The sequence below is a fragment of the Molothrus ater genome, chromosome 5 (assembly GCF_012460135.2).
Source record: "Molothrus ater isolate BHLD 08-10-18 breed brown headed cowbird chromosome 5, BPBGC_Mater_1.1, whole genome shotgun sequence".
NCBI classification, from domain to species: domain Eukaryota; kingdom Metazoa; phylum Chordata; class Aves; order Passeriformes; family Icteridae; genus Molothrus; species Molothrus ater.
This window is the reverse complement of record NC_050482.2, coordinates 336768-360166: the sequence shown is the minus strand read 5'-3', so window position 1 is coordinate 360166 and position 23399 is coordinate 336768. Positions and strand designations below refer to the sequence as shown.

The 23399-nt window shown below is 62.2% G+C and overlaps 1 protein-coding gene across 1 annotated transcript in view; it reads left to right on the top strand.

The window, feature by feature from the left end:
- Positions 1–23399, top strand: part of LOC118697883 (staphylococcal nuclease domain-containing protein 1) — an 81743-nt gene that overhangs the window by 31948 nt on the left and 26396 nt on the right. The window contains exons 11-12 of the mRNA XM_036400879.2: positions 13883–13972; positions 21624–21724. Of these exons, the coding sequence (XP_036256772.1) occupies positions 13883–13972; positions 21624–21724 (191 nt within the window). The remainder of the gene's footprint in view (positions 1–13882; positions 13973–21623; positions 21725–23399) is intronic.

The window sequence follows — 23399 nt, the reverse complement described above, 5'->3', positions numbered from 1 at the left end:
CGTTCCCGAGGTGCAGCCAGCGCTCAGCCCTGAACCCTGTGGTGGGGTTTGGGATCCATCCATTTTGGAGATGGATCCATCCTGTTCCCTGGAGCAGTTTGCTGGCCTTGGATCCATCCAGAGGCGGAGCTGAGCCGTGTCTGGCAGTTCCATGGGATGGAGGAAGAGCCAATTCCTGGGAAGAGCAAGGAGGGCTCAGACCTGCTGGATCCAGCTGTGGTGGTTCTGCCTCAGGGCTTCCCTGGGTGTCGGTGCCACCACGGTTCCCAGAGTTTGGGATATTTCCATTCCCTTTTCCAATCACCGGCTCGTTCCCTTGGACAGCCACACTCCAGGCCCCGTCAGCCGCTCCGGCGGAATTTTCTGGATTGCGGCAGTTGCAGCACAAATCTGCTCCAATCCCCAATTTATCTAAATTGATCTCTTAATTGGGAATTCTCTGGAGGAGGGGGCGCCGAGCACATGGATCCTGATTGAACGGGAGGAGCAGGGAACAGGCAGGCTGCTGGGGGTGGGCTGGGAGCCGGGGAGCTGGAACTGGGGCAGTGCCCCCGGCCAGAGCAGGGACCTGGAGGCTGCTCCGGGGTTTGGGAGCTTTTGGGAGCCCTGGGAGTGGGACTGGGAGCAGAGATATCCCAGCTCCTTTCCCAGCTGCTCCTGCTGGGACTCCCTGGTCCCACCTGCACAGCCGAGGTCAGGCTGGCACTGCAGGTGTGGGATTTCTCCAGGGATTGTCGGGATGGCCCTGGGACACTTCCAGGTGTCTTTTCCAGGGATGCAAAGCTGAGGCTCTCTGGTTTTCCGTGTTTCCCCTGAATGGCAGCTCATTCCTGTCCCTCTGCCCCAGACCAGTGCTGGGCAGGGACCCCAGGCCCCTCTGGCCAGGATTTGGGATGGGGGATCCTGGTGCTCTGCCTGCTCTGGAGCAATGGGAGCTTCCCAGAGCTGCCACCACCCCAGCAGGGAAAAGCTGGCAGCACAGGAAAGCTGGAAATGGCTTCAGAAGGAGGGAGAACAGATGGATTTGGGATTGGATTTTTTTTTTTGCAGCTCTCAGAGGAGCTGCATGCAGGTTCCTTGGCTTTCTGCTGTGATTCCAAAGGCAGGGAGCTGCTGGATCATCCAGGCCCCGCTCCCGTGGGACCACCTGGGATCAGCATCCCAGCTGGAATGTGGGACATTCCAGGGTGCTCCTGGAGATGGTGCCTGGTGGGATTCCCGTGGCTGTGTCCGGCTCTCTGGACACTCTGGGTCCTGCAGATCCCAGTGACTCCAGGGCTCTGGGGCTCCAGGGTTCCAGTTGCTCTCGGAGGTGCCAGGGTTTGGCTCCTGGATTCAGGATTTTTGTGTGTCAGGAATGTCGTGGCTGCTCGTGTCCCTCGTTCCCTTGGGAGGGGTGGTGGATGTGGCTGCTCACCCTGCCACATTCCAGCAGATTTCAGGGAGCGTTTTACCCACACCCATCCAGGCTGGTGCTTCCTCCTTTCCCTGTGCCTCGCTGGTTCCTGGGATATTTCTGTGGGATTGGAAGAGCTCTGTACCTGCGACCTGCCTGGAGCTCTGCCAGTCCTGCTGGAGGCGGGAAGGGCAGGGAATGACCTTGGGGCCAAGGGCAGCCCGGCCCAGCCCCTGGAGCTCGGCTTTTGAGGCTGTTCCAGTTGGATTCATAACCCTGCGGGAGGACTGGGAAAGGAGCTGGGAAAGATCCCATCCCACCCATTTTTAGCAATCCCAGCTGCTCCATCCCTGGAAAAGAGCTGCTGCTCCCGGCTCTGAGCCACCCTGGATACCCATGGAGAGCCTGGGGCCGGTCCCGCTCGGTGGGTGCCGCTCGACAGATGGTCTGCAGGTGTCCGCCGGGAGCTTTTCCAGGGAGCAGCCAGCTGGATTTTGGGAAGAGGGCGGCTGCACGGCTTGGCAGCGCCTTGCCGGGAGCTGGGAACGTTCCTGGGCCCTGCAGAGGCTGCGCTGGCACCCTCGGGAGCGCGGGCGATGCCACAGCCCTGCCAGGCGAGGGCTGGGAGGAGGGGCTGGCACAGGGAGCGATTTCCAGGCGGGAATGGCTGGGTGGGCTCTGCCAAACCTTCTGCAGGGATGGAGGCGCCGGCACAAATCCCTGGGCCTGAGAGGCTGTGGGTGCCCCTGAATCCCTGGCAGTGCCCAGGGCCAGGCTGGACACTGGGGCTGGAGCAGCCTGGGACAGTGGGAGGTGTCCCTGCCATGGCAGGGTGGCACTGGATTGTCCCTAAGACCCCTTCCCACCCACAGCATTCCGTGATCCTTCTGGTAACGAGCCTGGAGGAACCGGGAATCTCCAGCTCAGCTGAGCTCCCCCCGTGTCCCCGCCTTGTTGTCCTTGTCCCTGTGGGTGCTGTGAGGACAGTCCTGGGAGCCCGTCCCAGGGATGAATCCCTGTCCCTGTGGGTGCTGTGAGGACAGTCCTGGGAGCCCTTCCCAGGGATGAATCCCTGTCCCTGTGGGTGCTGTGAGGACAGTCCTGGGAGCCCTTCCCAGGGATGAATCCCTGTCCCTGTGGGTGCTGTGAGGACAGTCCTGGGAACCCTTCCCAGGGATGAATCCCTGTCCCTGTGGGTGCTGTGAGGACAGTCCTGGGAGCCCTTCCCAGGGATGAATCCCTGTCCCTGTGGGTGCTGTGAGGACAGTCCTGGGAGCCCTTCCCAGGGATGAATCCCTGTCCCTGTGGGTGCTGTGAGGACAGTCCCAGGAGCTGTTCCTGGGGATGAATCCCTGTCCCTGTGGGTGCTGTGAGGACAGTCCCGGGAGCCCGTCCCAGGGATGAATCCCTGTCCCTGTGGGTGCTGTGAGGACAGTCCCGGGAGCGGTTCCCGGGATGCGGGGTTGAATCCAGGGCCGCGGCCCCGCTGGGAATGCCAGGCGGGATGCACGTGGAGCAGGTCGCGGCCGCAATTTGTGGCGCAGGGTTTGTACTACACAAATTGCTCCGCACTCAACGAGCATGAAAGATTAACGAGGAACAAAGCCATGAACTCATCCGGGCCCGCTCCCGCTAAATTACAGCTACAGGGATCATGGCAGCTCATCCAGGGTTGTGTAACCGAACTGATTTGCCGGCGTGGCCGGTGCGGAGCCGCCGCGGCTCCGAGTGCTCCGCACGCGACTTTAATGGATTCTAAATATTGGCAGAGCCGGGGAGAGGAGGCGCGGGGGCACCGGAGTTCCCGGATCAATAATTAATGGGAGCTGCAGTCGCTTCCAGGGAGGAGACGAGTGCAGTCAGCATGTTCTGGGAACCTGGAATGTGCCCTCCGGGCAGCAAGTGCTGCGCCGGTAAAAACTGATTTGCTTGCATCTGCGGCTGCCGAGCCTCCTGCCGCTCCCAAAGTCATTCCTGCCTGGAAAGGCAGCCCTTCGGTGTTTAACCCGCGCCTCTGGATCGTGGCACGGCGGCTCCTGGCAGCGCAGGGTGTTAAATTCCGGCTGGGGGGGATCCGGGGGAGAGCTCCGCTTTGCCTCGGGAGCCTTTTCCCTGCCCGGCCACGAGCAAATGTCCAAATTTGCGGAGGCGGCTCCCGGGGGAGCTGCCAGCGCCAGGTACAAGGCCTGCTCCGGGTTGGATTCATTTGCGAGCTGGCACAGTTGGGTTCCTGTATGGATTACAGCTGCTGGCATCCCAGGAAATTGCTCATGGCTCAGAGAGCAGCAGCTCGGCAGCGAAACGGGAGCAGCCCGGAGCGCTGGAGCGGCAGCAGCGGCAGCAGGAGCCGGGCTGGTGCTGGAGCAGCCGGCCAGCCCCGCAGCCGGCCGGGGAGCTGGGCAGGAGCTTGCCAGCAATTACGGAGCAGCTTTTGCATGAGGCAGCAGCTCCGGGAGGCCCCGGGGCCGCGCTGCTCCGAGCAGGCCGCGCTCAGCCCATCTGCTGCCGCCGAAACCGGGATCTGCCGCGTGGCAGGAATAATCCCCGGAGAGCGAGCGGGCTGCGCCGAGATCCTTCCCCAGCCGCTTCCCGCTAAGTGCTGCAATTCCTCTGTTGTAATTCCTGCCTGGTGTTGTGACACCGATGCTTGGAGGGCGATCCAGGCACCTGCCAGCTCGCATTCCCGGGGATGCTGCTCCAGCCTCGCGCGCTCCGGGAGCCGCTCCAGAGGTTTGGTCCGTGCCCAGCCCCGGCTGTTTGTCGCTCGGCTGGATGAGCGTGAAAACGCTGCTGGGAGAGAGGAGCTTTGACCTTCTGAGCTCCTCGGGAGCTGCTGGAATTCCTCAGCGCATGGGAAATTGCACTGAATTGGAGCAGCGCCTCGGTCCTGGCACAGAGCTGAGCTCTGCAATTAATGCTCCGGCCCTTGTGCCTCGGGAATCGATCCCTGATTTTAGCGTGGGATGAGCCTCTGCACTGGCTCCCTTCCCATCTCCCTGCTCCGGAGCCTCTGCTCCGGGTGGGAAGCAGGCACGGCTCCAGCATCGCCCCGGATCCTGCCCGGTCACCCGCGGGGGACCCTGGGGACAGAGCTGGGCCACGCGGTGCCATCACCCAGTGGGGCAGGGAGGGGACAGGAGCAGCTCCATCCGCACAGGACAGGACAGGGAAGCTCCAGCCCCAAGGCCTGGCTCAGGCTCACATCCCACCCCCAATTCCCGGCTCAGGGTGGTCACAGGGGTCCCAGCGGCGCCAGGGCTCCGTGTTTATCCCAGGGCACCCATCCCTCTGTGCTCAGCAGTGGGAGCTGGGAGCCTCCCCAGCACTGGGGGGTTGGAGCCGTGGGAGCAGTGGGAACACCCCCATTCCTGCACCTCTGCCGGCACCGCTCCCGGAATCGGGATTCATGAATATTCCCCCTCCGTTAGCACCGGCTGCATTCAGTGCCAGACATTTGGAGATGTGACGGATGGATGGGATGGAGGGGGAATGGATTGGGAACATCCCTCACTGGGGGGCAGCTGCAGCCTCCCCCAGCCCCTTCCCCCAGCTCGAGTTCCTGGACTCTGGTGGCACCGGCCATCCTTGGTGACACTGGCAGCACCTCAGAACCTCCCAAAATTCCCAGTGCAAGTAGAAAAGCCGTGGGCACCCTTGGAAAGGGCTTTCCATGGAGGAGCTGCCCTGGATCTGCAGGGCTTGGTGCTGAGGAAGGGCTGGGCCCCTGCTGGCACAGGGGTGGCGTGGCCTGGCACGGCCCCAGTGTCACTGTGGGTGTGCTGGAGGTGAGCTGGGCTGTGCCAGGGACTGGGGCTGGTCTGTGGATCCTGTCTGTGCCGTGGCTGATGGATCCATCCTGCCTGTGCTGTGACTGATGGATCCGTGCTGTCTGTGCCAGGGATAATGGATCCATCCTGCCTGTGCATGGATAATGGATCCATCCTGTCTGTGCCATGAATAATTGATCCATCCTGCCTGTGCCAGGGATCCTGCCTGTGCTGTGGCTGATGGATCCATCCTGCCTGTGCCGTGGTTGATGGATCCGTCCTGTCTGTTCCATGGATAATGGATCCATCCTGCCTGTGCCAGGGATCCTGTCTGTGCTGTGGCTGATGGATCCATCCTGCCTGTGCATGGATAATGGATCCATCCTGTCTGTGCCTTGGCTGATGGATCCATCCTGCCTGTGCCAGGGATCCTGCCTGTGCCTTGGCTGATGGATCCATCCTGTCTGTGCCATGGATAATGGATCCATGCTGCCTGTGCCGTGGTTGATGGATCCATCCTGTCTGTGCCATGGATAATGGATCCATGCTGTCTGTGCCAGGGATCCTGTCTGTGCTGTGGCTGACAGATCCATCCTGCCTGTGCCATGGCTGATGGATCCATGCTGTTTGTGCCAGGGATCCTGTCTGTGCTGTGACTGATGGATCCATGCTGCCTGTGCCGTGGCTGATGGATCCATCCTGTCTGTGCCATGGCTGATGGATCCATGCTGTCTGTGCCAGGGATCCTGCCTGTGCTGTGGCTGACAGATCCATGCTGTCTGTGCCAGGGATCCTGTCTGTGCTGTGGCTGATGGATCCATCCTGTCTGTGCCGTGGATAATGGATCCATCCTGTCTGTGCCAGGGATCCTGTCTGTGCCTTGGCTGATGGATCCATCCTGTCTGTGCCATGGATAATGGATCCATGCTTCCTGTGCCATGGCTGATGGATCCATGCTGTCTGTGCCAGGGATCCTGCCTGTGCTGTGGCTGACAGATCCATGCTGCCTTTTCCCCGGACCCACTGGCACAGCGCAGCCCCCTGGGGTTGGTGAGGGGGTCTCAGAGTGTCCTGTGAGCAGGGCAGGGGTGACAGTGACAGTGACAATGATGCTGACAGTGACAGCTCGGGGTGTCCTCTGTCCCAGCCCCGCAGAGGGGAGGCAGCTCCATCCTTCCAAGCTCTTCCCTCGCTCCCGGCCCTGCTGTCCTACTTTTCTCCAGCTGCTTTTCCTCCTTCCCTCCATCACGTGCGGGTGGGCTCGGAGCGCTCGGTGCAGCTCCGGCTCTGGGCTGGGCTCTGAGCTGGGCTCTGAGCTGGGCTCTGAGCTGCTCCTGCATTCCAGCACTCCCCAGTGCTGCCCTGACCCTGCTCAGGGTCCCGGTGCCCACGGGGCCGTGTGGGAGGATCCACGGCAGTGAAACCCGCGGGGAGCGGGGACAAAAGGGGCCGGGAGTGAGTCCAGTCCCCTCCCACGCGACCCCAAATCCAGGGCAGGGAGGGCTGGAAGGGACAGCCCCGCTGTGCATCCCTCAGGCTCTGCAGTTGTCCTCTGAAATACGGGATAACAACGGGGACAGTGTGGAGGCTCTTCCCGGAGCCCTGAAATGGCCGTGCCTGGCAGCAGCTGCTGCCTCTGTCCTCGTCCCTGTCCCCGTTCCCGTCCCCTCGGTGACGGTTTTAGGAAGCAGAGGCATCTCCCGGTGTCCCAGTGTCCCACAGCCAGACCCTGGGTGGGGATCATTCCTGTTCCAGGAACGCTGACCCCGTTTCCCCTCTCTGTGGGAGCAGAGCAGCCAAAACGCCGCTGGATTCCCAAATCCGCGTGGCCCTCAGAGCCACATCCCCTCGGTGCCTGCAAAGCCCCATCCCGAGGCTGCTCCAGCCGGATTCTGCGCTGAGGGCAGCCTGGAACCAGCATCTCCCGCCGTGGCAGGGGTTGGGATGCATCCCCCAATTCCAGGTACCCAGTCTGAGATGCTTGGAATGCAGCAGCCCAATTCCAGGTGCCCAGGATGGGGTGTCTGGGATGCAGTGCTCTGTTCCAAGTGCCCACTTTGGGGTCTCCAGGATGCACCCCTCAATTCCAGATGCCCAGTTTGGGGTGTCTGGAATGCAGCACCCCAATTCCAGGTACCCAGTCTGGGATGCAGTGCCCAGTTCCAGGTGCCCAGTTTGGGGTGTCCAGGATGCCTCCCCCAATTCCAAGGGCCCGGTTTGGGATGCCTGGAATGCCATGACCCAATTCCAGGTGCTGCTGCTGAGGATCTGCATTCCAGCAGCCAAAGGGTATTCAGCATAAATCCAGCTCCTGTGATTTCCGCCTTTTTGTGGGCAGTTCGTTCCTGAGGCAGACACAGGCTGAGGGGGGATGAATTCCAGTGGTTGGGACAAGACCCCTGTGGCAGCAGAGCCATGTTTCCTGTTTATCTGGGAGATCCTGGATGCCTGGAGCAGGGATGATGCTGCTGGCACAGCTCTTCCAGGGATCTCAGCCTCCTTGGGAGGGAGCAGCTCTTCCGGAGCTCCCGGGGAAGTCGGGCTGGTTTAACTCCGAATTCCAACGCTGCAGTGGGGAAATGAGGAAGGGAAAAGCACGAGTGATCTGTGGAAGGAGCAGATATTTTGGGATGTCTCAATTTCCTCATCAGCCCCGGAGAGGGGCACGGAGCCAAGTGCTGCTGGATGATGAATCCCCCGGGAGCGGGCAGCGCCGTGCTCGGATGTTCCCCAGTAATTCCATGGAAAGGGCCCTGCCCACCCTGCTGCCCCCACAGAGGGGTTTGGGGCTGGGCTGGGGCTGGCACGGAGCTGCCAGTGGGGTTAAAGCCCCTTGGGGAGCTCCTGTCAGCACCCCAGCCCAAAATAATGGATTCTTCCCCAGTTCTTCCTCAGCCAGGAATGTTGGAATCAAAACCATGGAATGGGTTGGGTGGGAAGGGACCCCAGAGCCCCTGCAGTGCCAGCCCTGCCATGGCAGGGACACCTCCCACTGTCCCAGGCTGCTCCAGCCCCAGTGTCCAGCCTGGCCTGGGGCACTGCCAGGGATGCAGGGGCAGCCCCAGCTGCTCTGGCAATTCCAGCCCAGCCAGGAATTCCTCATTGCCAAGATCCCATCCCTGGCTGCCCTCTGGCACTGGGAGCCATTCCCTGGGTGCTGTCCCTGCAGGCCTTGGCCCCAGTCCCTCTGCAGCTCTCCTGGAGCCCCTGCAGGCCCTGCCAGGGGCTCTGAGCTCTCCCTGGATCCTTGTCCTCTCCACCCTGGGACAGTGGGAGGTGTCCCTGCCCCCGTCAGGGGTGGCACTGAAGGGGCTGTGAGGTCCCTTCCCACCCAGCTCAATCCCTGATTCCCAGATTCTATAATTTATAACTTTATTATTTATAGTTCTGCGTTGTGCTGAAGCAGCCCCGGTTATTTCCGTGCCGTCGCTTCCATCGTTCCCCGCCGTTCCCATTTGTCCTGCGGCGTTCCTGCTCCAGCTCCCGGCGCAGCCCAGGCTCCCTGGCCCTTCATCCCTGCCCAGGATGATGAGGATGGTCGTGCACAGCGTGTCCTGGAGCGGGCAGGGAGCAGAGACCGCCATGGGAGCAGCAATCCCACAGGAGCTGGGGCTGTCCTGCTCCGGGCTCTCGGGGTCACTGTCCTGACCCCAAATTTGTCCTGGCCATGGGGTCATGTTCCCCCCCATTTGGGATCCTATACCCCCCATTTGGGGTCCTGTAGCCTTGTTTGCAGCCCTGTACCCCTCTTTGGGGTCTCCCAGCTGGAATGTTGATGCCATGGAGTTGCTGGGGGAGGATTGGGGTGGCTCTGGTTGTGTTTGGGAGTGGGGATGGTCGGCACCGGAGTCACGGCCCTGGGACAGTCCCCAGAGAGGAAACAGCCCCAGGCTGGGCCAGGGCAGCCTCAGGGTGGATATTGGGGAAACTCCTCCTGGAAAGGGCTGTGCAGCCCTGGCACAGGGCTGGAGTCCCCACTCCAGGAGGGATTTCAAGGCTGTGTGGATGTGGCACCTGGGGACAGGATCAGTGGTGGCCTCGGCAGTGCTGGGGATGGCTGGACTCGATGGGCTCTGAGGCTTTTCCAGCCTCAGTTATCCCACGGTTCTCCAGCCGTGCTGCCCTTCTCCTGCCAGCCCCTGGCTGTGCCCTCTGTCCCCGGTGCCATCAGAGGCTCCAGCACCGCCCAGCTCCTGTACTCGAGTGGCTCTCGGGGACGGCGGTGCCGGCTGCAAGTGGGGACAGGGAGGGAGCGGGAGAGGCTGGAGAGGCTGGAGAGGCTGGAGAGGCCAAGTGCCCACTTGAGGCGTCGCTCCTTGAGCAAGCACCTGCCTGGGGCTGCCTGCGAATGTCACCGGGATGTCACCGGGAGCTGCTCGTCCCTGCCCCCGCGCACGGCACTTCCCTGCCGTCCCCAGCGCTGTCCCTTGCAGCTCCGGTGTCATTGCCAGCCCTGCCGGGCTCCCGGGACGCTGGGAAGGAGCTGTGGGAGCGGCACCGGGCCTGGTGGAGCAGAGCTTTCCCCAGGCTGTGATGCAGAGCAGCCGCTCCCCGGCGCTCCTGCTGTTCCTGTCGCCGCCCTGCCGGCCCCGGGATGGATCTCCGGGATGGATTCCCCACCTGGCACATCCCAGGCGGGCTCAGCCGAGGGTGAAGCGTGCCGTGACACCCTGGTGAGCCATGGCCCCTTCCCTGCTTCAGGAGCAGGAGCTCGCGGGATCCCTGGGGCCTCTCCTGCTCCCGGTGGGATGGAATCGTTGCCCAGTGCCCCAGCCCGAGGCCCCACCCTGGGCACCCTGGGGGCTGCAGTGTCCCCGGGTCCCCCTCCAGCGCTGGCGTTTCCAGCTGGCAGCTCCCGCTCTCCGCCCGCTCATTCCGCCCTGGCGCTGGGAGTTGATTAGCTCTGCTAATTACTTTACAAATAATGAGCTTCCCTAATTGCGCTGGCAGGGACGGGGGGGGCTCTCCCCACCTGCCATCCCACGGTGCCACCAGGCTCTGGGTCCCCTCGGCTCTGCTGGGGACCCCCCCTTGGATGTTGGCACCTAGAATTCTGGGGAAAAACCCCAAAATCTTTGCATGGGGAGCAGGGAGCCCTGGCTCATCCCGGGAGGATCAGGCCATTCCCCCTGCTCTGAGCACCCCTGGATCAGTGGAATGTGTGTTCCAGACGCTGCCTGTTCCCTGTCATGGCCTCTGGGATGGATCTCTGGGATGGATTCCCCACCTGGCACATCCCAGGCGGGTTCAGCCGAGGGTGAAGCGTGGCGTGACACTGCTGATGAGCCATGGCCCCTTCCCTGCTTCAGGAGCAGGAGCCTGCAATTCCATGGATTCTCAGGAGCTTCTCTTGCTCCGGGTGGAATCCTTCTCCCAAAAAGGGAATGGAGCAGGTTCCCCCCATCCTGGGATCCCTCAGGGGCTGCAGAGTCCCTGGGGAGTCCTGGAATGTGGAGCTGGAGTTGCCATCCCAGGTCTGGGAGCATTTCCTGCTGCTCCAGCTGTGCTTACATCCATCATCACCCCCACCCTGTGCCCTTGGGAAGGGGCTGGGGCTGGGAGCGGGATCCCCGGCAGCTGGGAATGGCAGCACTCCATGGTCAGTCCTCTTCAGGAATTCTGGCAGTGGATATGAGCTGCTGCTTCCCTGGAAGTAGACCTTAGTTAGGCCCTGCCCTGTGTAATGCTGTTAATTGGAGAGGAGAGCTGGAATTCTGTCACCTGTTGGGTGTTCTGGGCCGTGGGGGGTTGTTTTGGGAGGAAGGAATTCAGGAGTCTCTCCTCCCTCTCTGGAGCTGCTCAGTCCCTCACTGGAAGCAAAGAGTCGCTTTCTTGCCCGGCTTCCGCAGCCTGGGATGAACCAGAGCATTCCCATCAAACTTGGGATTGAAATCTCCGTGTTCCAGGAGGGAAGGGAGGGGGTGCCCCCCTCCTCTGGCAGCTCCCTGAAGATGCAGCTCCGACTCTGTCGCTAATGGAGCGACGTCCTCGCTGCTCACCTTTAATTAAGTGAGCCTCAGATCCCTGGGCTTAATTAACTTCTCAGTGGCTGATGACTCTCTCCAGCAGCCGAGGAGAGGCGGGACAGGCATTTCATGGAATCGTGGGATCCCAGAATGGGCTGGGATGAGTTGGGTTGGGTTGGAAGGGACCTCAGAGCCCATCTAGCCCCACCACAGGCAGGGACACTTCTGCTATCCCAGGCTGTTCCAAGCCCTGTCCAGCCTGGATGTGAACATTCCAGGGATGGAGCAGCCACAGCTTGCGAACTGATTCATTGCTGGGATCCAGCTCCTGCCTCGGAAAATGGGTTAGACCCAACACAATCCTTCTCCGTGTCGGAAATTGCCGGAGTTTGCCGGCTGTGGAATTCCGTTAACTTCCCGCTGTTCCATTGATTTTTCGTGTTTATTTGCAAAAGCTCCGCTGAGCGTCCGAGGTCTTGAACAGCTTCCCAGAGCCGTCAGCTGCTGCTTTCCCTGAGCTGGGAGTGTCACTGCTGTGGGACAACAGAGCCACATTTAATGGGGCTGACAGGGAGTGGCAGCGGGGCCTTTGGGCTGGGCGCTTAAACGTTCCCATTATCCTGCTCCTGGCACTGCCAGGCCGTGTGGGGAGAATTCCCAAAGGGAATTGGCATTTTGCAGCAGCAGCAGCAGGATGGGAGGGCTGGGTCAGTGCCAGCACTTCCGGGGCTGGAATGGTGCAGCCGTGGGTCCCGGCACAGCACCGGGGTGCCTGTGCTGGTGACCCCCTTTTTGGGGTCACCACTTCTTGAGGTGACTCCTTTTTTTGGGATGGACCCTTTTTGGATGACTCCTTTTTTGGGATGACCCCTTTTTGGGGTGACCCCTTCTTGAGGTAATTCCTTTTTGGAATGGTCTCTTCTTGGGGTGACTCCTTTTGGGGTGACCCCTTTCTGGGGTGGTCTCACAAGGCTGCAGACTTGTGAGCTGCTCCAAAGGAGCTTTGGGGATGGCTCATATCCCTCCTCCATGGCACATCCAGGACTGGCAGGATGGCACCGTGGATCCCAGTATGGCTTAGGAATGGCACTGGTGCTGGGGGAGTCTGTGCTGGTTGTCCCTTTTTGGGATGGTCCCTTTTTGGGGTGGTCCCTTTTTGGGGTGGTCCCAGTGGCTGCAGACCCGAAGGAGGTTTGGGGAGGGCTCAGATCCCACCCCATAGCTCCCTCAGGAATTGCCTGCCGGCCCCTGAGCCCCCGGCCCTGCTGAGAGGTGTCAGGGCCACCCAGGGCTTTGCTGTCCCGCTTCCCGCGCTCCGGCGGGATGGGATTAGGGATTTAACAGCCTGTGCCAGACAGACACTTAACTAAGCCATAAATTTGGAGTTCGTTAGTGAGGATTAATTAGTGTTTGTACAGGGCTTTGTCGCGCGGAGCCGCGCTCGGTGTCGGAGCTCCGCCGTGACCTTGGTGAGGGCGGGAGCATCTCAGGGCCTGGATCCATCAGATCCCACTGACGGAAGGGTCCGGGGTCACTGAGGATCTGGGGAGCGGGAATGGTCCAGGAGCTGATGGGCAGGGGCTGGAAGTTTGGAAAAGGGGAGCTGTGCTCCCCTGGGAAGGGGCAGAGAGAGGGAGGCTGGTGGTGCCACAGTAGCTCCTCTGTGCTTGTTCTGAGCTCCTGCAGCTCCAGGAGCTGGAACAGCGCCTGGGATCTGCTTTGGGATCTGCTTTGGGACCTGCTGTGGGGGCAGGAGGTGCCAAAGTTCCCGGGGATCCCCTCTCTGGATCCATCCCATTCCCATCCCCAGCACTGGCTGTGTGTTCCCAGGGTTCCCCTCTCTGGATCCATCCCGTTCCCATCCCCAGCACTGGCTGTGTGTTCCTGGGGATTCCCTTGCTGGATCCATCCCGTTCCCATCCCCGGTCGATGCAGGCAGAGGAGGGAACGTCTCCAAGGAGCAGTCTGGGAATGAGCAGCGTCAAGGACAATAAACTCTGCCAAAGCCTCGTTCATTAGGGAGGAGCCGAGTGCCGCCGCCCGTGTCCGCCTTCTCCTGCTCTGTCTAACTGCACTCCTCCATTTCTGGCTGCTTTGGCCTGATCTCCCTCTTTTCCATGATTTCCTCCCCAGCTCGGGGAGGCGTGAGGGGGCCGTGCCCATGGCACTGTGGTGGCGAGCAGAGCAGAGTCTGGGTTGGATTGGATTGGGATGGATTTTGTTGGGTCATGTTGGGCTGCATTGGGTTGTGTTGGGTCACTTTGAGTCACATTGGGTCACTTTGGGTCGCTTCGTGTTGGGTCATGTTGAGTTACACTGGGTTGTATTGGGTCACTTTGGGTCACTTTGGGTCATGTTGGGTCACACTGGGTCACTTCAGGTCATGTTTGGGTCGTGTTGGGTTGTGTTGGATTGCGTTGTGTCGAATCCTCATTTCCTTTGGGAGTCTCCCCTTTTTGCTCAGCCTTTGCAGGGATGTGACTCCAGGAGATGCCCTTGGACAGGGGCTGGACACCCCAGGGGGTCACCCTGGTCACCCCCACCCCAAATTCCATCATCCCCTTCCCTCCTGGAGTTGTCACTCAGAGATGTCCAACCTGGCACCACCAGGCTGCTGGCACCTCCTCCTGTGGGATGCTGGGGTTATCCCAGGGTCCCCTGGGGGTTCAGCAGAGCCTGAACTGGGATGTGGAATTGGGGGGACCCTGGGGCAGATTGAGGAATCCCCTGACCTGAGTCCCCTCTCTCGGCAGGACAAGAACAGGAAGCTGAGGCCCCTCTACGACATTCCCTACATGTTCGAGGCCCGGGAATTCCTGCGCAAGAAACTCATCGGGAAGAAGGTACGGTGGGAGGGACGAGGCTGAGGGGACAAGGGATGGGACAATGAGGATGAGGGAGTGAAGGAGGGGATGAGTCTGACGCCGGTGCTGCTGCGTGGCTCCTTGGGAAATTCCAGGATGCCCCCAAGCCTGGAGTGCCCCTCGAGGCATTGCGCTCCCCATTTCCCGGGAATTCCGCCTCGCTTCTCCCTTTGTTTCCCTGGCTGTTTTCCGAGGCTGGTTCAGAGCAATTCCGGGAATGAGGAATGTGTTAACCAGCAGAGCGAACGCTCCGGATGCAATTTTCCAATGCTCATAAAACAGTCAAATAAAATCAATTCCCTTCGTGGCGCGGCCGTCGCTGCTCGTCGGGGCTGCTCCGGTGCCTAATTGGATCTTTCCAGCTCGGAGCCTGCCCAGGCAGTCCGAAAAAATAGGGAAAGGGGAAAAGAGCAGCTTGGGAGATTTTTTTAATGGGAAATCTGGTGCTTCCCGGAGTTGGAAAAGAGTGTGGGAGTGTTGGTGGGATTTGTGATGGGAGCACCGGGTCTGGAATGGGGTTCTGGCACCTCAGTGTGGTCCCAGTTTGAGACATTCCAGGATTACTGGTGCCAGGTTTCTGCCATCCGCCGTTGCTGTGCGCTGTGTTGGATCAGGGATTGGAATTGGCTCTGGCACTGGGTGCCTTTGGAGGGTGACCCTGGGGATCCCTGGGATTCCAGGGTGTTCTGGGATTAGAGCTCAGCTTGCCTGGGTGCCTGGCTGTTCCGAGGAGCTGTGGGATGGCAAGGAGTTCTGGAATTCAGGAAGCTCAGCCTGCCCTGGTTCCTGGCCTGCCTCGGGAGCTCCGTCCATCCCCATCACTCCGGGGCCCATCCTTATGGATCGTGTCCCTGTGCATTGGGAGGCTCCTCCTGAACACATCCCATCCCATCCCATCCCATCCCATCCCATCCCATCCCATCCCATCCCATCCCATCCCATCCCATCCTGCTGGAGTGCTGGATCAGCCCTGACATTGCTTTCCAAAATAATTCCCTCTGGAGAAAGCGCCGAGGGGGGATGAGGAAGGATCCATCCCTGTTGTGGCTGCCACGGCTCCTTTTCCTCCAGCTCTTGTTGGGAGAGGAGCTGGGATGTGGGAATCCACCTCTGAATTCCCTGCTCCCTGGGAAGGGATGGAAGGCAATGTATTTTCTCTCTTGCCCTCTCATTCCCGAGCAGCAGGAGTTTTCCAGGCTGGGATTTTCCTGGCGCATAAGGGCTGGATTTGGGGATTTTGGCTCTTGTGCCAGAGCCTCTCCCAGCTCCACCGTGTCCTTCCCAGCCGCTGGAATTTGCCCGGCGGCGCGGGATGAACTGGGGCCGGCGCCCGGCTGCCCAGGCCACTATGGATTTGTGGAATAAATTCATGGAGCGTGTCGGGAAGGGCCGGCTCCTCCGCCCATCGATCGCGCTGCGCCGCGGAGCGGCTCCGGATAATTGCGCCGGGTGTGGGAGATGGATCGTGGCTCTTCCCTAATTAACTCTGGGATTAATCGCTCGCATGGACGGAGCCGGCAAGGGAGAGCTCCGGGATGGAAATTCCCTGGGCATGGAAGCGGTGCCGCCCCGTCCTTGCCAGATGCTCCGGGGGGAAGAAAGGAGGGACTCCCTGGGGTGTCCCAGGACCCCCTCCCTGTGCCCCATCCCTGTGCCCCATCCCTGTGTCCCATCCTGTCCCATCCCTGTGTCCCATCCCTGTGTCACATCCTGTCCCATCCCTGTGCCCCGTCCCTGTGCCCCATCCCTGTGTCCCATCCCTGTGTCCCATCCTGTCCCATCCCTCTGCCCCCTCCCTGTGCCCCATCCCTGTGCCCCATCCCTGTGCCCCATCCCTGTGTCCCATCCCTGTGTCCCATCCTGTCCCATCCCTGTGTCCCATCCCTGTGCCCCATCCCTGTGTCCCATCCCTGTGTCCCATCCTGTCCCATCCCTGTGTCCCATCCCTGTGCCCCATCCCTGTGTCACATCCTGTCCCATCCCTGTGTCCCATCCCTGTGTTCCACCCGTGCCCCATCCCTGTGTCCCATCCTGTCCCATCCCTGTGTCACATCCCTGTGTCACATCCTGTCCCATCGTGTCACATCCCTGTGTCCAGTCCCTGTGTCCTATCCCTGTGTCCCATCCTGTCCCATCCCTGTGTCCCATCCCTGTGTCCCACCCTGTCCCATCCCTGTGTCACATCATTCCCACCATATCCCTTTTGGGAAGGCTGATTCCAGCTGGGAATGCTGCCCATCTCCAGAGCCCTGAGTGGTTTCCCGATGGTTTTCCAGGGCATTCACCTGTCTGGTCCCCTCAGATGCTTCCAGGGATTCTCCTTTTGGGGTTACACCAGCAGCAATCCCGGTGCCAGCACTGCTGGGGACCAGAGCCGGGATAAAACAGGGGTGGGTTTGACCAGGAAAAGCCTTCTCCCTGGGAGCACCATCCCAGTCCCGGGGAGAGGGAGGGCTTTGGCAGACTGGAGGATTTTTGGAATGCCGGGCAATTTTTCCTGCGTCTCACAGCAGAGCTTGGGAGCTCGGGGAGAGCTCGGCACAGCAGCGATGCCCGGGGGGATTTTGGGAAGATCCCAGTTGGTGATGCAGCCGGGGCTGGGGGCAGTGGGGACCCGTCCCTCGGGGAGCTGCGCCGTGCCCGAGCCAGGATCCGGATGCTGTTCCCGGGAATGTGCGGAGCCCGGGAATGTGCGGGAGCCGGGGCGGCTTTGCCAGCTCTGGAGCGTCACGGGGCCGGCTGCGTCACCCGCCGCTTCCACGTGTGGAACTGGGCAGGATTTGGCTGCCGGGGAGGATTTGGCTGCCGGGAGCCGAACCGGGAGAGCTGTCGGGGAGCGCAGCTTTCCCGCCCGGATTGCGCTTGGAATGCGCGGCTGCTGCAGTGGGCTGGGCTGGCCCCGGCGCGGGAGGGGGCAGGGGCGAGCGGGATTATCGCCGTTTAACGATCCCAAATCCAGGCACCTCTCCTCTCCCCGCACCCTTCGCCCTCCCCGCGACGCCTCCCAGCCCGGCACTGCCATGGTTATCCCGCTCCAAGGTCAATCCTGCCCCGGGGGTCTCCGTGGCCCCTCCGGCAGCCGCTGGAGCGGGAGGGAGGAGGGAGCTGGGTCCTGCTGGATCCGCTCCTGGCGGTGCCGGAGGCGCTGGAGGCTCCCGGGGCTGCTGTGGAGCATCCTTGTTCCACATCCCGGCCTTTTCCAGGAGGGATGATGGGAGGATGGAGAGGTGGAGGGGGTCAGGGAAGCGCAGCCGGCTCCCGCTCGCCATTCCCAGGAAATCCCGCTGCCCGCAGCAGGATGCGTGGGTTGGGGGGGCTGGCATGAGCCGGCCCTCGGGAGGGAAACCGCTGCTCCAGAGGGAAGGCGCTTCCCTGGATCTGCCCCGCGGTGCCTCCTGCAGCCCCCATCCCGCCGGGATCATCCCGATGCACATTCCTGCTCCCAATCCCTGGCCCCCGCCAGGTCTCCGGGAACCTCCTCCCTCCGGCACGGGAGGGACACGGGGGGCACCCGCCGCCCCGAGCCCCCCGGCAGCCCCTTCCCAGCCCCCCCCGGCCCTTCCACCCGGCACGAGCTGCCGGGGAAGTAAAAATATTCCCGGGAGCGGGTGACGCCGCCGGGCCGGGAGATCCGCGGGCGGGCGGGGTATTTTTAGCCCGGCAGGTCTGGGCTGCCACCCACCCCCCATCTGTCCCCCCCCGGCCCCCCCGTGTCCCCGCGGCCCCTCGGAGCCCCCGTGGGATGAGGGAATAGCAGGGAATGGCACCGGCACGGCCCCAGCCCACCCCGCCCTCCCCATCCCAAAGGTGGGGCTGCTCCCGGCCCTTCCCGGCGGGATGAGCCCCCCTCCCCCCTCTTCAGGCAGCCCCCGGGATGTCCCCCCTGGGATGGGGACATGTCCCCACTGCCTGGGGTCCTGAGGCTGCAGCACGGGATGTGCCTGGAATGTCCCATTGTGTCCCCCCAGCCCGGACTGGGGCTGGAACTGGGGCAGGACCACGGGGCTGCCTCCCCCACCTTGGGACCAGCTGGGGACAGGGTTGCAGGGGCCACACCCTGGGGACGAGGAGCTGGGGACAACCTCGTTGGGACCCTGGTCCTGGGGACAGTGAGGCAGGAGCCCCATCCTGGGAGCAGCGTGTTGGGAACAACCTCTCTGGGACCCTGATGCTGGGGACAAGGCCAGGGGCCCCTCCTGGGGACTCCATCCTGTTCCCCCATGTCCTGGCACCCCCAGCTCTGTGCTGGTGAGCCCAGGCAGTGAATGCTGGGGTGCAGTGAATGGTGGGTCTCTGTGGGGTTCCGGGTCCCTGTGGGGTGCAGGGTCCCCATGGGTTCCAGGTCCCCATGGGTGCAGGGTCCCCGTGGGTTCCAGGTGCCCGTGGGTGCACGGTCCCCGTGGGTTCCGGGTCCCCATGGGCTCTGGGTCCTCGTGGGTTCTGGGTCCCCGTGGATTCCGGGTCCCTGTGGGTGCACGGTCCCCGTGGGTTCCGGGTCCCCATGGGCTCTGGGTCCTCGTGGGTTCTGGGTCCCCGTGGGTTCCAGGTGCCTGTGGGTGCACGGTCCCCGTGGGTTCCGGGTCCCCATGGGCTCTGGGTCCTCGTGGGTTCTGGGTCCCCGTGGGTTCCGGGTCCCAGTGGGTGCACGGTCCCCGTGGGTTCCGGGTCCCCATGGGCTCTGGGTCCTCGTGGGTTCTGGGTCCCCGTGGGTTCCAGGTGCCCGTGGGTGCACGGTCCGCATGGGTTCTGGGTCCCCATGGGCTCTGGGTCCCCGTGGGTTCCGGGTCCCTGTGGGTGACATTGGCGGCGGTGGCCGCTCGGAGCCCGCGCGGTGCCGCTCTTCTGGGCTGGATGTGCTCCCGGGAGCGGAGCTGCTGGAGTGATTTAATCCACCCTGACTGCAGCTGACCTTGGAAAGCCGCCCAGGCGCGGCTCCGGCTGCTCCGGGGGGAGCGGAGCCCGGGGGTGCCAGGGGTCCCTGCACCCCCAGCCCTTCCCGGCCCCTCCACGGGCATGTCGCCCTTGGATCCCGGGAATGCTTTGCCTGCTGTCCCCAGTGCCAGGGCTGTGGGGTGCCAGTGCCACGTCTGGTGTCACATGGAGCCCAGCCTGCCCTCAGATGATCCCGGGCATTGTCCCTGCAGCTCCGTGTCCCTCCAGCTGAGCGGCACCCCCAGGGCCTTTCCCAGCTTTCTGTGTCTGGAGCGTTCCATGGGGCTGGTGTGATCCAAAGGGGGACATGGAACTTCATGGGATCATGGAACGGTTCCAGCCCTGCATGGCAGGGACACCTTCCCCTATCCTGAGTGGCTCCAAGCCCTGTCCAGCCTGGCCTTGAGCACTTCCAGGGTTCCAGGGGCAGCCACACCCTGTGCCAGGGCTCCACTTGGCCTTGTGGAACCTCATCCCATTGTCCTCATCCCATGGATCCCACCTGTCCAGATCCCTCTGTGGAGCCTTCCTGCCCGTGGGCACATCTGATGCAGCGCGACACAGTGGGACACAATAGAGGGCTTTCCTGTTGAGGGGTGCCCCCATCCCATCCCATCCCATCCCATCCCATCCCATCCCACTCCATCCCACTCCATCCCATCCCATCCCATCCCATCCCATCCCATCCCATCCCATCCCATCCCATCCCATCCCATCCCATCCCATGGATCCCATCCCATTATCCCATCCCATCCCATCCCATCCCATGGATCCTATGGATCCCATCCCATGGATCCCATCCCATCCCATGGATCCTATAGATCCCATCCCATCCTATGGATCCCATCCCATGATCCCATTATCCCATGATCCCATTATCCCATCCCATTATCCCATGATCCCATGATCCCATGATCCCATGATCCCATGATCCCATCCCAGTCTCTCGTGACTCCTCCCCGAGCCCCGGGATCCCCTGTTCCCCCCGGCTGCTCCACCGCCGCCTCTCCCCGTTCCCGGTGCCGCATCCCCAGCCAGGTGTTTCCCACGCCAGCCGCTCCTGAGCCAGACATCTCAAAAGCCCTGGAGCAGCTGAATTCCCAACCTGCCTCTCGGAGTAATCGGCGTCTCTTTTTCCCCTCCAGTGGTTCCGACGGGAGCTTTGCTGCGAGGAATCGCTGTAACCGCTCCCCTTAATTGGCTCTTTCCTGCCGGAGCCCCCTCTCCGCACGGAAAAGCCGCGGCTTCGGCGCCCTGCCAGACGCTCTGGCCCTTTTTGCATTTTGATGTTGGTTTAATGAGTGATTTTCGGGATGAGCCGAGGCTTTGGAGGGGTTCAGGGATGCTCCTGCCTCGCCTGTCTGGCTGCCTTTGGCTCAGCGCGGCTCCGGCCATGCGGAACGGGAACAGGAACAGGAACAGGAAAAGGAGCGGGGATGGGCCTGGGAAAAGTCCAGAGGGGCCAGGTCCAGCCCCGAGGCAGCAGCACTGGGATGTCCCCAAAGATCCCCACATCGCCCCCCTGTCACCCCAGTGTCACCTCCTCTATCCCAGAGCCTTGGGGTGTTCCAGCTGATACCAGGAAAGCATCGAGGATGGAGCTTCCCTGGGGAAGCAGAGGGGTGGGACTGGGTGGGATTTTCATGGAAATGGTGCCTGCAGATGTGGGATGTGGTGCTGGGAACTGCTGGGGGGTCCACCCTGAGGGGGGGAAGGTTCAGGGGGGACCTTGCAGGGCCTAAAGAGGCTCCAGGAGAGCTGCAGAGGGACTGGGGCCAAGGCCTGCAGGGACAGCACCCAGGGAATGGCTCCCAGTGCCAGAGGGCAGCCAGGGATGGGATCTTGGCAATGAGCAATTCCTGGCTGGGCTGGGATTGCCAGAGCAGCTGGGGCTGCCCCTGCATCCCTGGCAGTGCCCCAGGCCAGGCTGGACACTGGGGCTGGAGCAGCCTGGGACAGTGGGAGGTGTCCCTGCCATGGCAGGGCTGGCACTGCAGGGGCTCTGGGGTCCCTTCCCACCCAACCCATTCCAGGATTCCCTGATCCCTGCATGTCCCATCTCACCCCAACCCTGGTGCTGTGGGAGGTGATGCATCCAGCAGGATCTGCCCCCGAGGTGTTCCCAGTTTCTGTCTGGGATCCCAGCAGGTGCCAGCATTGTCCCAATCCCTCCCCGCTGTGTCAGAGTTGTGGGGGCACTGTGGGATTCCAGGCTCGGGATGCTCCCTGCCCTGCCCCAGCCCTTCCCATCCCTCCTGGAGACCCTGGTTCTGGGGCATCCGCACCGCTCCCGTCCTCCTGTCCTGGCGGGAATGTCGTGTCCAAAAACCGGGAACTGCCGGGGCCACTGCACCTTGGGATCCCCATGGAGCTCTGGGGACTCCTGGCAGGTGCTGGGATCCCAGCTGGGATCTTGTCCTGCCTGGAAGCTCCTGGTTTATTGTGCCTGGGAGCTCTGGTGGTGCCAGAGCCGCTGGGAAACAGCTCCATTCCCTGGGCATGGAGAGAGGGCCTGGAGACTGGCAGTGGGAATGTGGGCACAGAGAGGATGGGGATGAGGATGGGATGGGGATGACAGCCTGTCTGGCTGATCTCAGAGGTTTGGGCATGGAGAGGATGAGGATGAGGGCCAGGCTGTCTGATCTGGGCCCTGGCCAGGGGCCGGGCAGTGCCAGCCCTGAGCCATTCCCTTTTCCAGGTGAACGTTTCCGTGGATTATATCCGCCCCGCCAGCAGCGCCACCGACACCGTGCCGGCCTTCTCGGAGCGCACCTGTGCCACCGTCTCCATCGGCGGAATGTGAGTCCTCCCCGGCCTCTGCCCTGCCCGCCTGGCATTCCCACCTGGCATTCCCACCCTGCCAGGGCTCTGTGGGGTCAGAGGGTGGCTCGCTCCCCACTTGGCCTGGGATCAGCCTCCATTCCCGGCATCCCAGCGTTGGATTCTGTGGGATACATTGGGATGCTGCTGCCTGGACCCCCCACACCTGCCCCCCCACAGCTGCATCAGTTTTGGGGGATATTGGGATCAGGTTCCCCCCATCCGGCTGCCTCGGGAGTGGCTTTGGAGGATTAATCCCTGCTGTGTATCCCGGGATGTTTGTCCTTCCCAAGGGACCCCTCCCTGATTTCCCTTCTCCATGAGAAGGTTCAGGAGTGGGGAGTGTTCCAGAGCAGCTTCCCCTCAGCCAGAATTTGTGATTTTTCCCCCTCAGGGCACGGGGTGCCAGTGCCTCTGGCACATCCCTGTGGATAGGCCAGGCCTCCAGCACATCCCTGTGGATAGGCCGAGCCTCTGGCACATCCCTGTGGATAGGCCGAGCCTCTGGAACATCCCTGTGGATAGGCCAGGCCTCTGGCACATCCCTGTGGATAGGCCGAGCCTCTGGCACATCCCTGTGGATAGGCCGAGCCTCTGGCACATTCCTGTGGCTAGGCCAGGCCTCTGGCACATCCCTGTGGATAGGCCAGGCCTCCAGCACATCCCTGTGGATAGGCCGAGCCTCTGGCACATTCCTGTGGATAGGCCGAGCCTCTGGCACATTCCTGTGGATAGGCCGAGCCTCCGGCACATCCCTGTGGATAGGCCAGGCCTCTGGCACATCCCTGTGGATAGGCCAGGCCTCTGGCACATCCCTGTGGATAGGCCAGGCCTCTGGCACATCCCTGTGGATAGGCCGAGCCTCTGGCACATCCCTGTGGATAGGCCGAGCCTCTGGCACATCCCTGTGGATAGGCCGAGCCTCTGGCACATCCCTGTGGATAGGCCGAGCCTCTGGCACATCCCTGTGGATAGGCCAGGCCTCTGGCACATCCCTGTGGATAGGCCGAGGCTCCAGCACATCCCTGTGGATAGGCCAGGCCTCAGGCACATCCCTGTGGATAGGCCGAGCCTCTGGCACATTCCTGTGGATAGGCCGAGCCTCTGGCACATCCCTGTGGATAGGCCGAGCCTCTGGCACATCCCTGTGGATAGGCCGAGGCTCCGGCACATCCCTGTGGATAGGCCGAGCCTCTGGCACATCCCTGTGGATAGGCCAGGCCTCTGGCACATCCCTGTGGATAGGCCGAGCCTCTGGCTGGCAGTGGCTCCGGGAGCTGCGTAGGGAGGATTTGTCATAGGCCCTTGGTTGCTTTCCCAGTTTTTTTTCCCGGTAGCAGCTATTTTGGAAAGCGCCCAAAGCGCTGCAGCGCTGCCTTTCCCTCCCTGATCCAGGGGCTGTGAGAGCTGCACTTCCCTTCCTTCCCTTCCCTGCAAAACCTGGGAGAGCTGCCTTCTCCTGCTCCCTAATCCCAGCGCTGGGAGAGCTGCCCCTGCATTCCCGGGATGTTCCACAGTGCCTGGGCCATTCCTGGGATGTTGCACAGTGCCATTCCCTGTACTGTATCCCAGGATGTTCCTCAGTGCCTGTGCCATTCCCGGTGCTGCATCCCGGGATGCCGGGGGTGGAACAGAGCAGGGTCTGTGTCCCGAG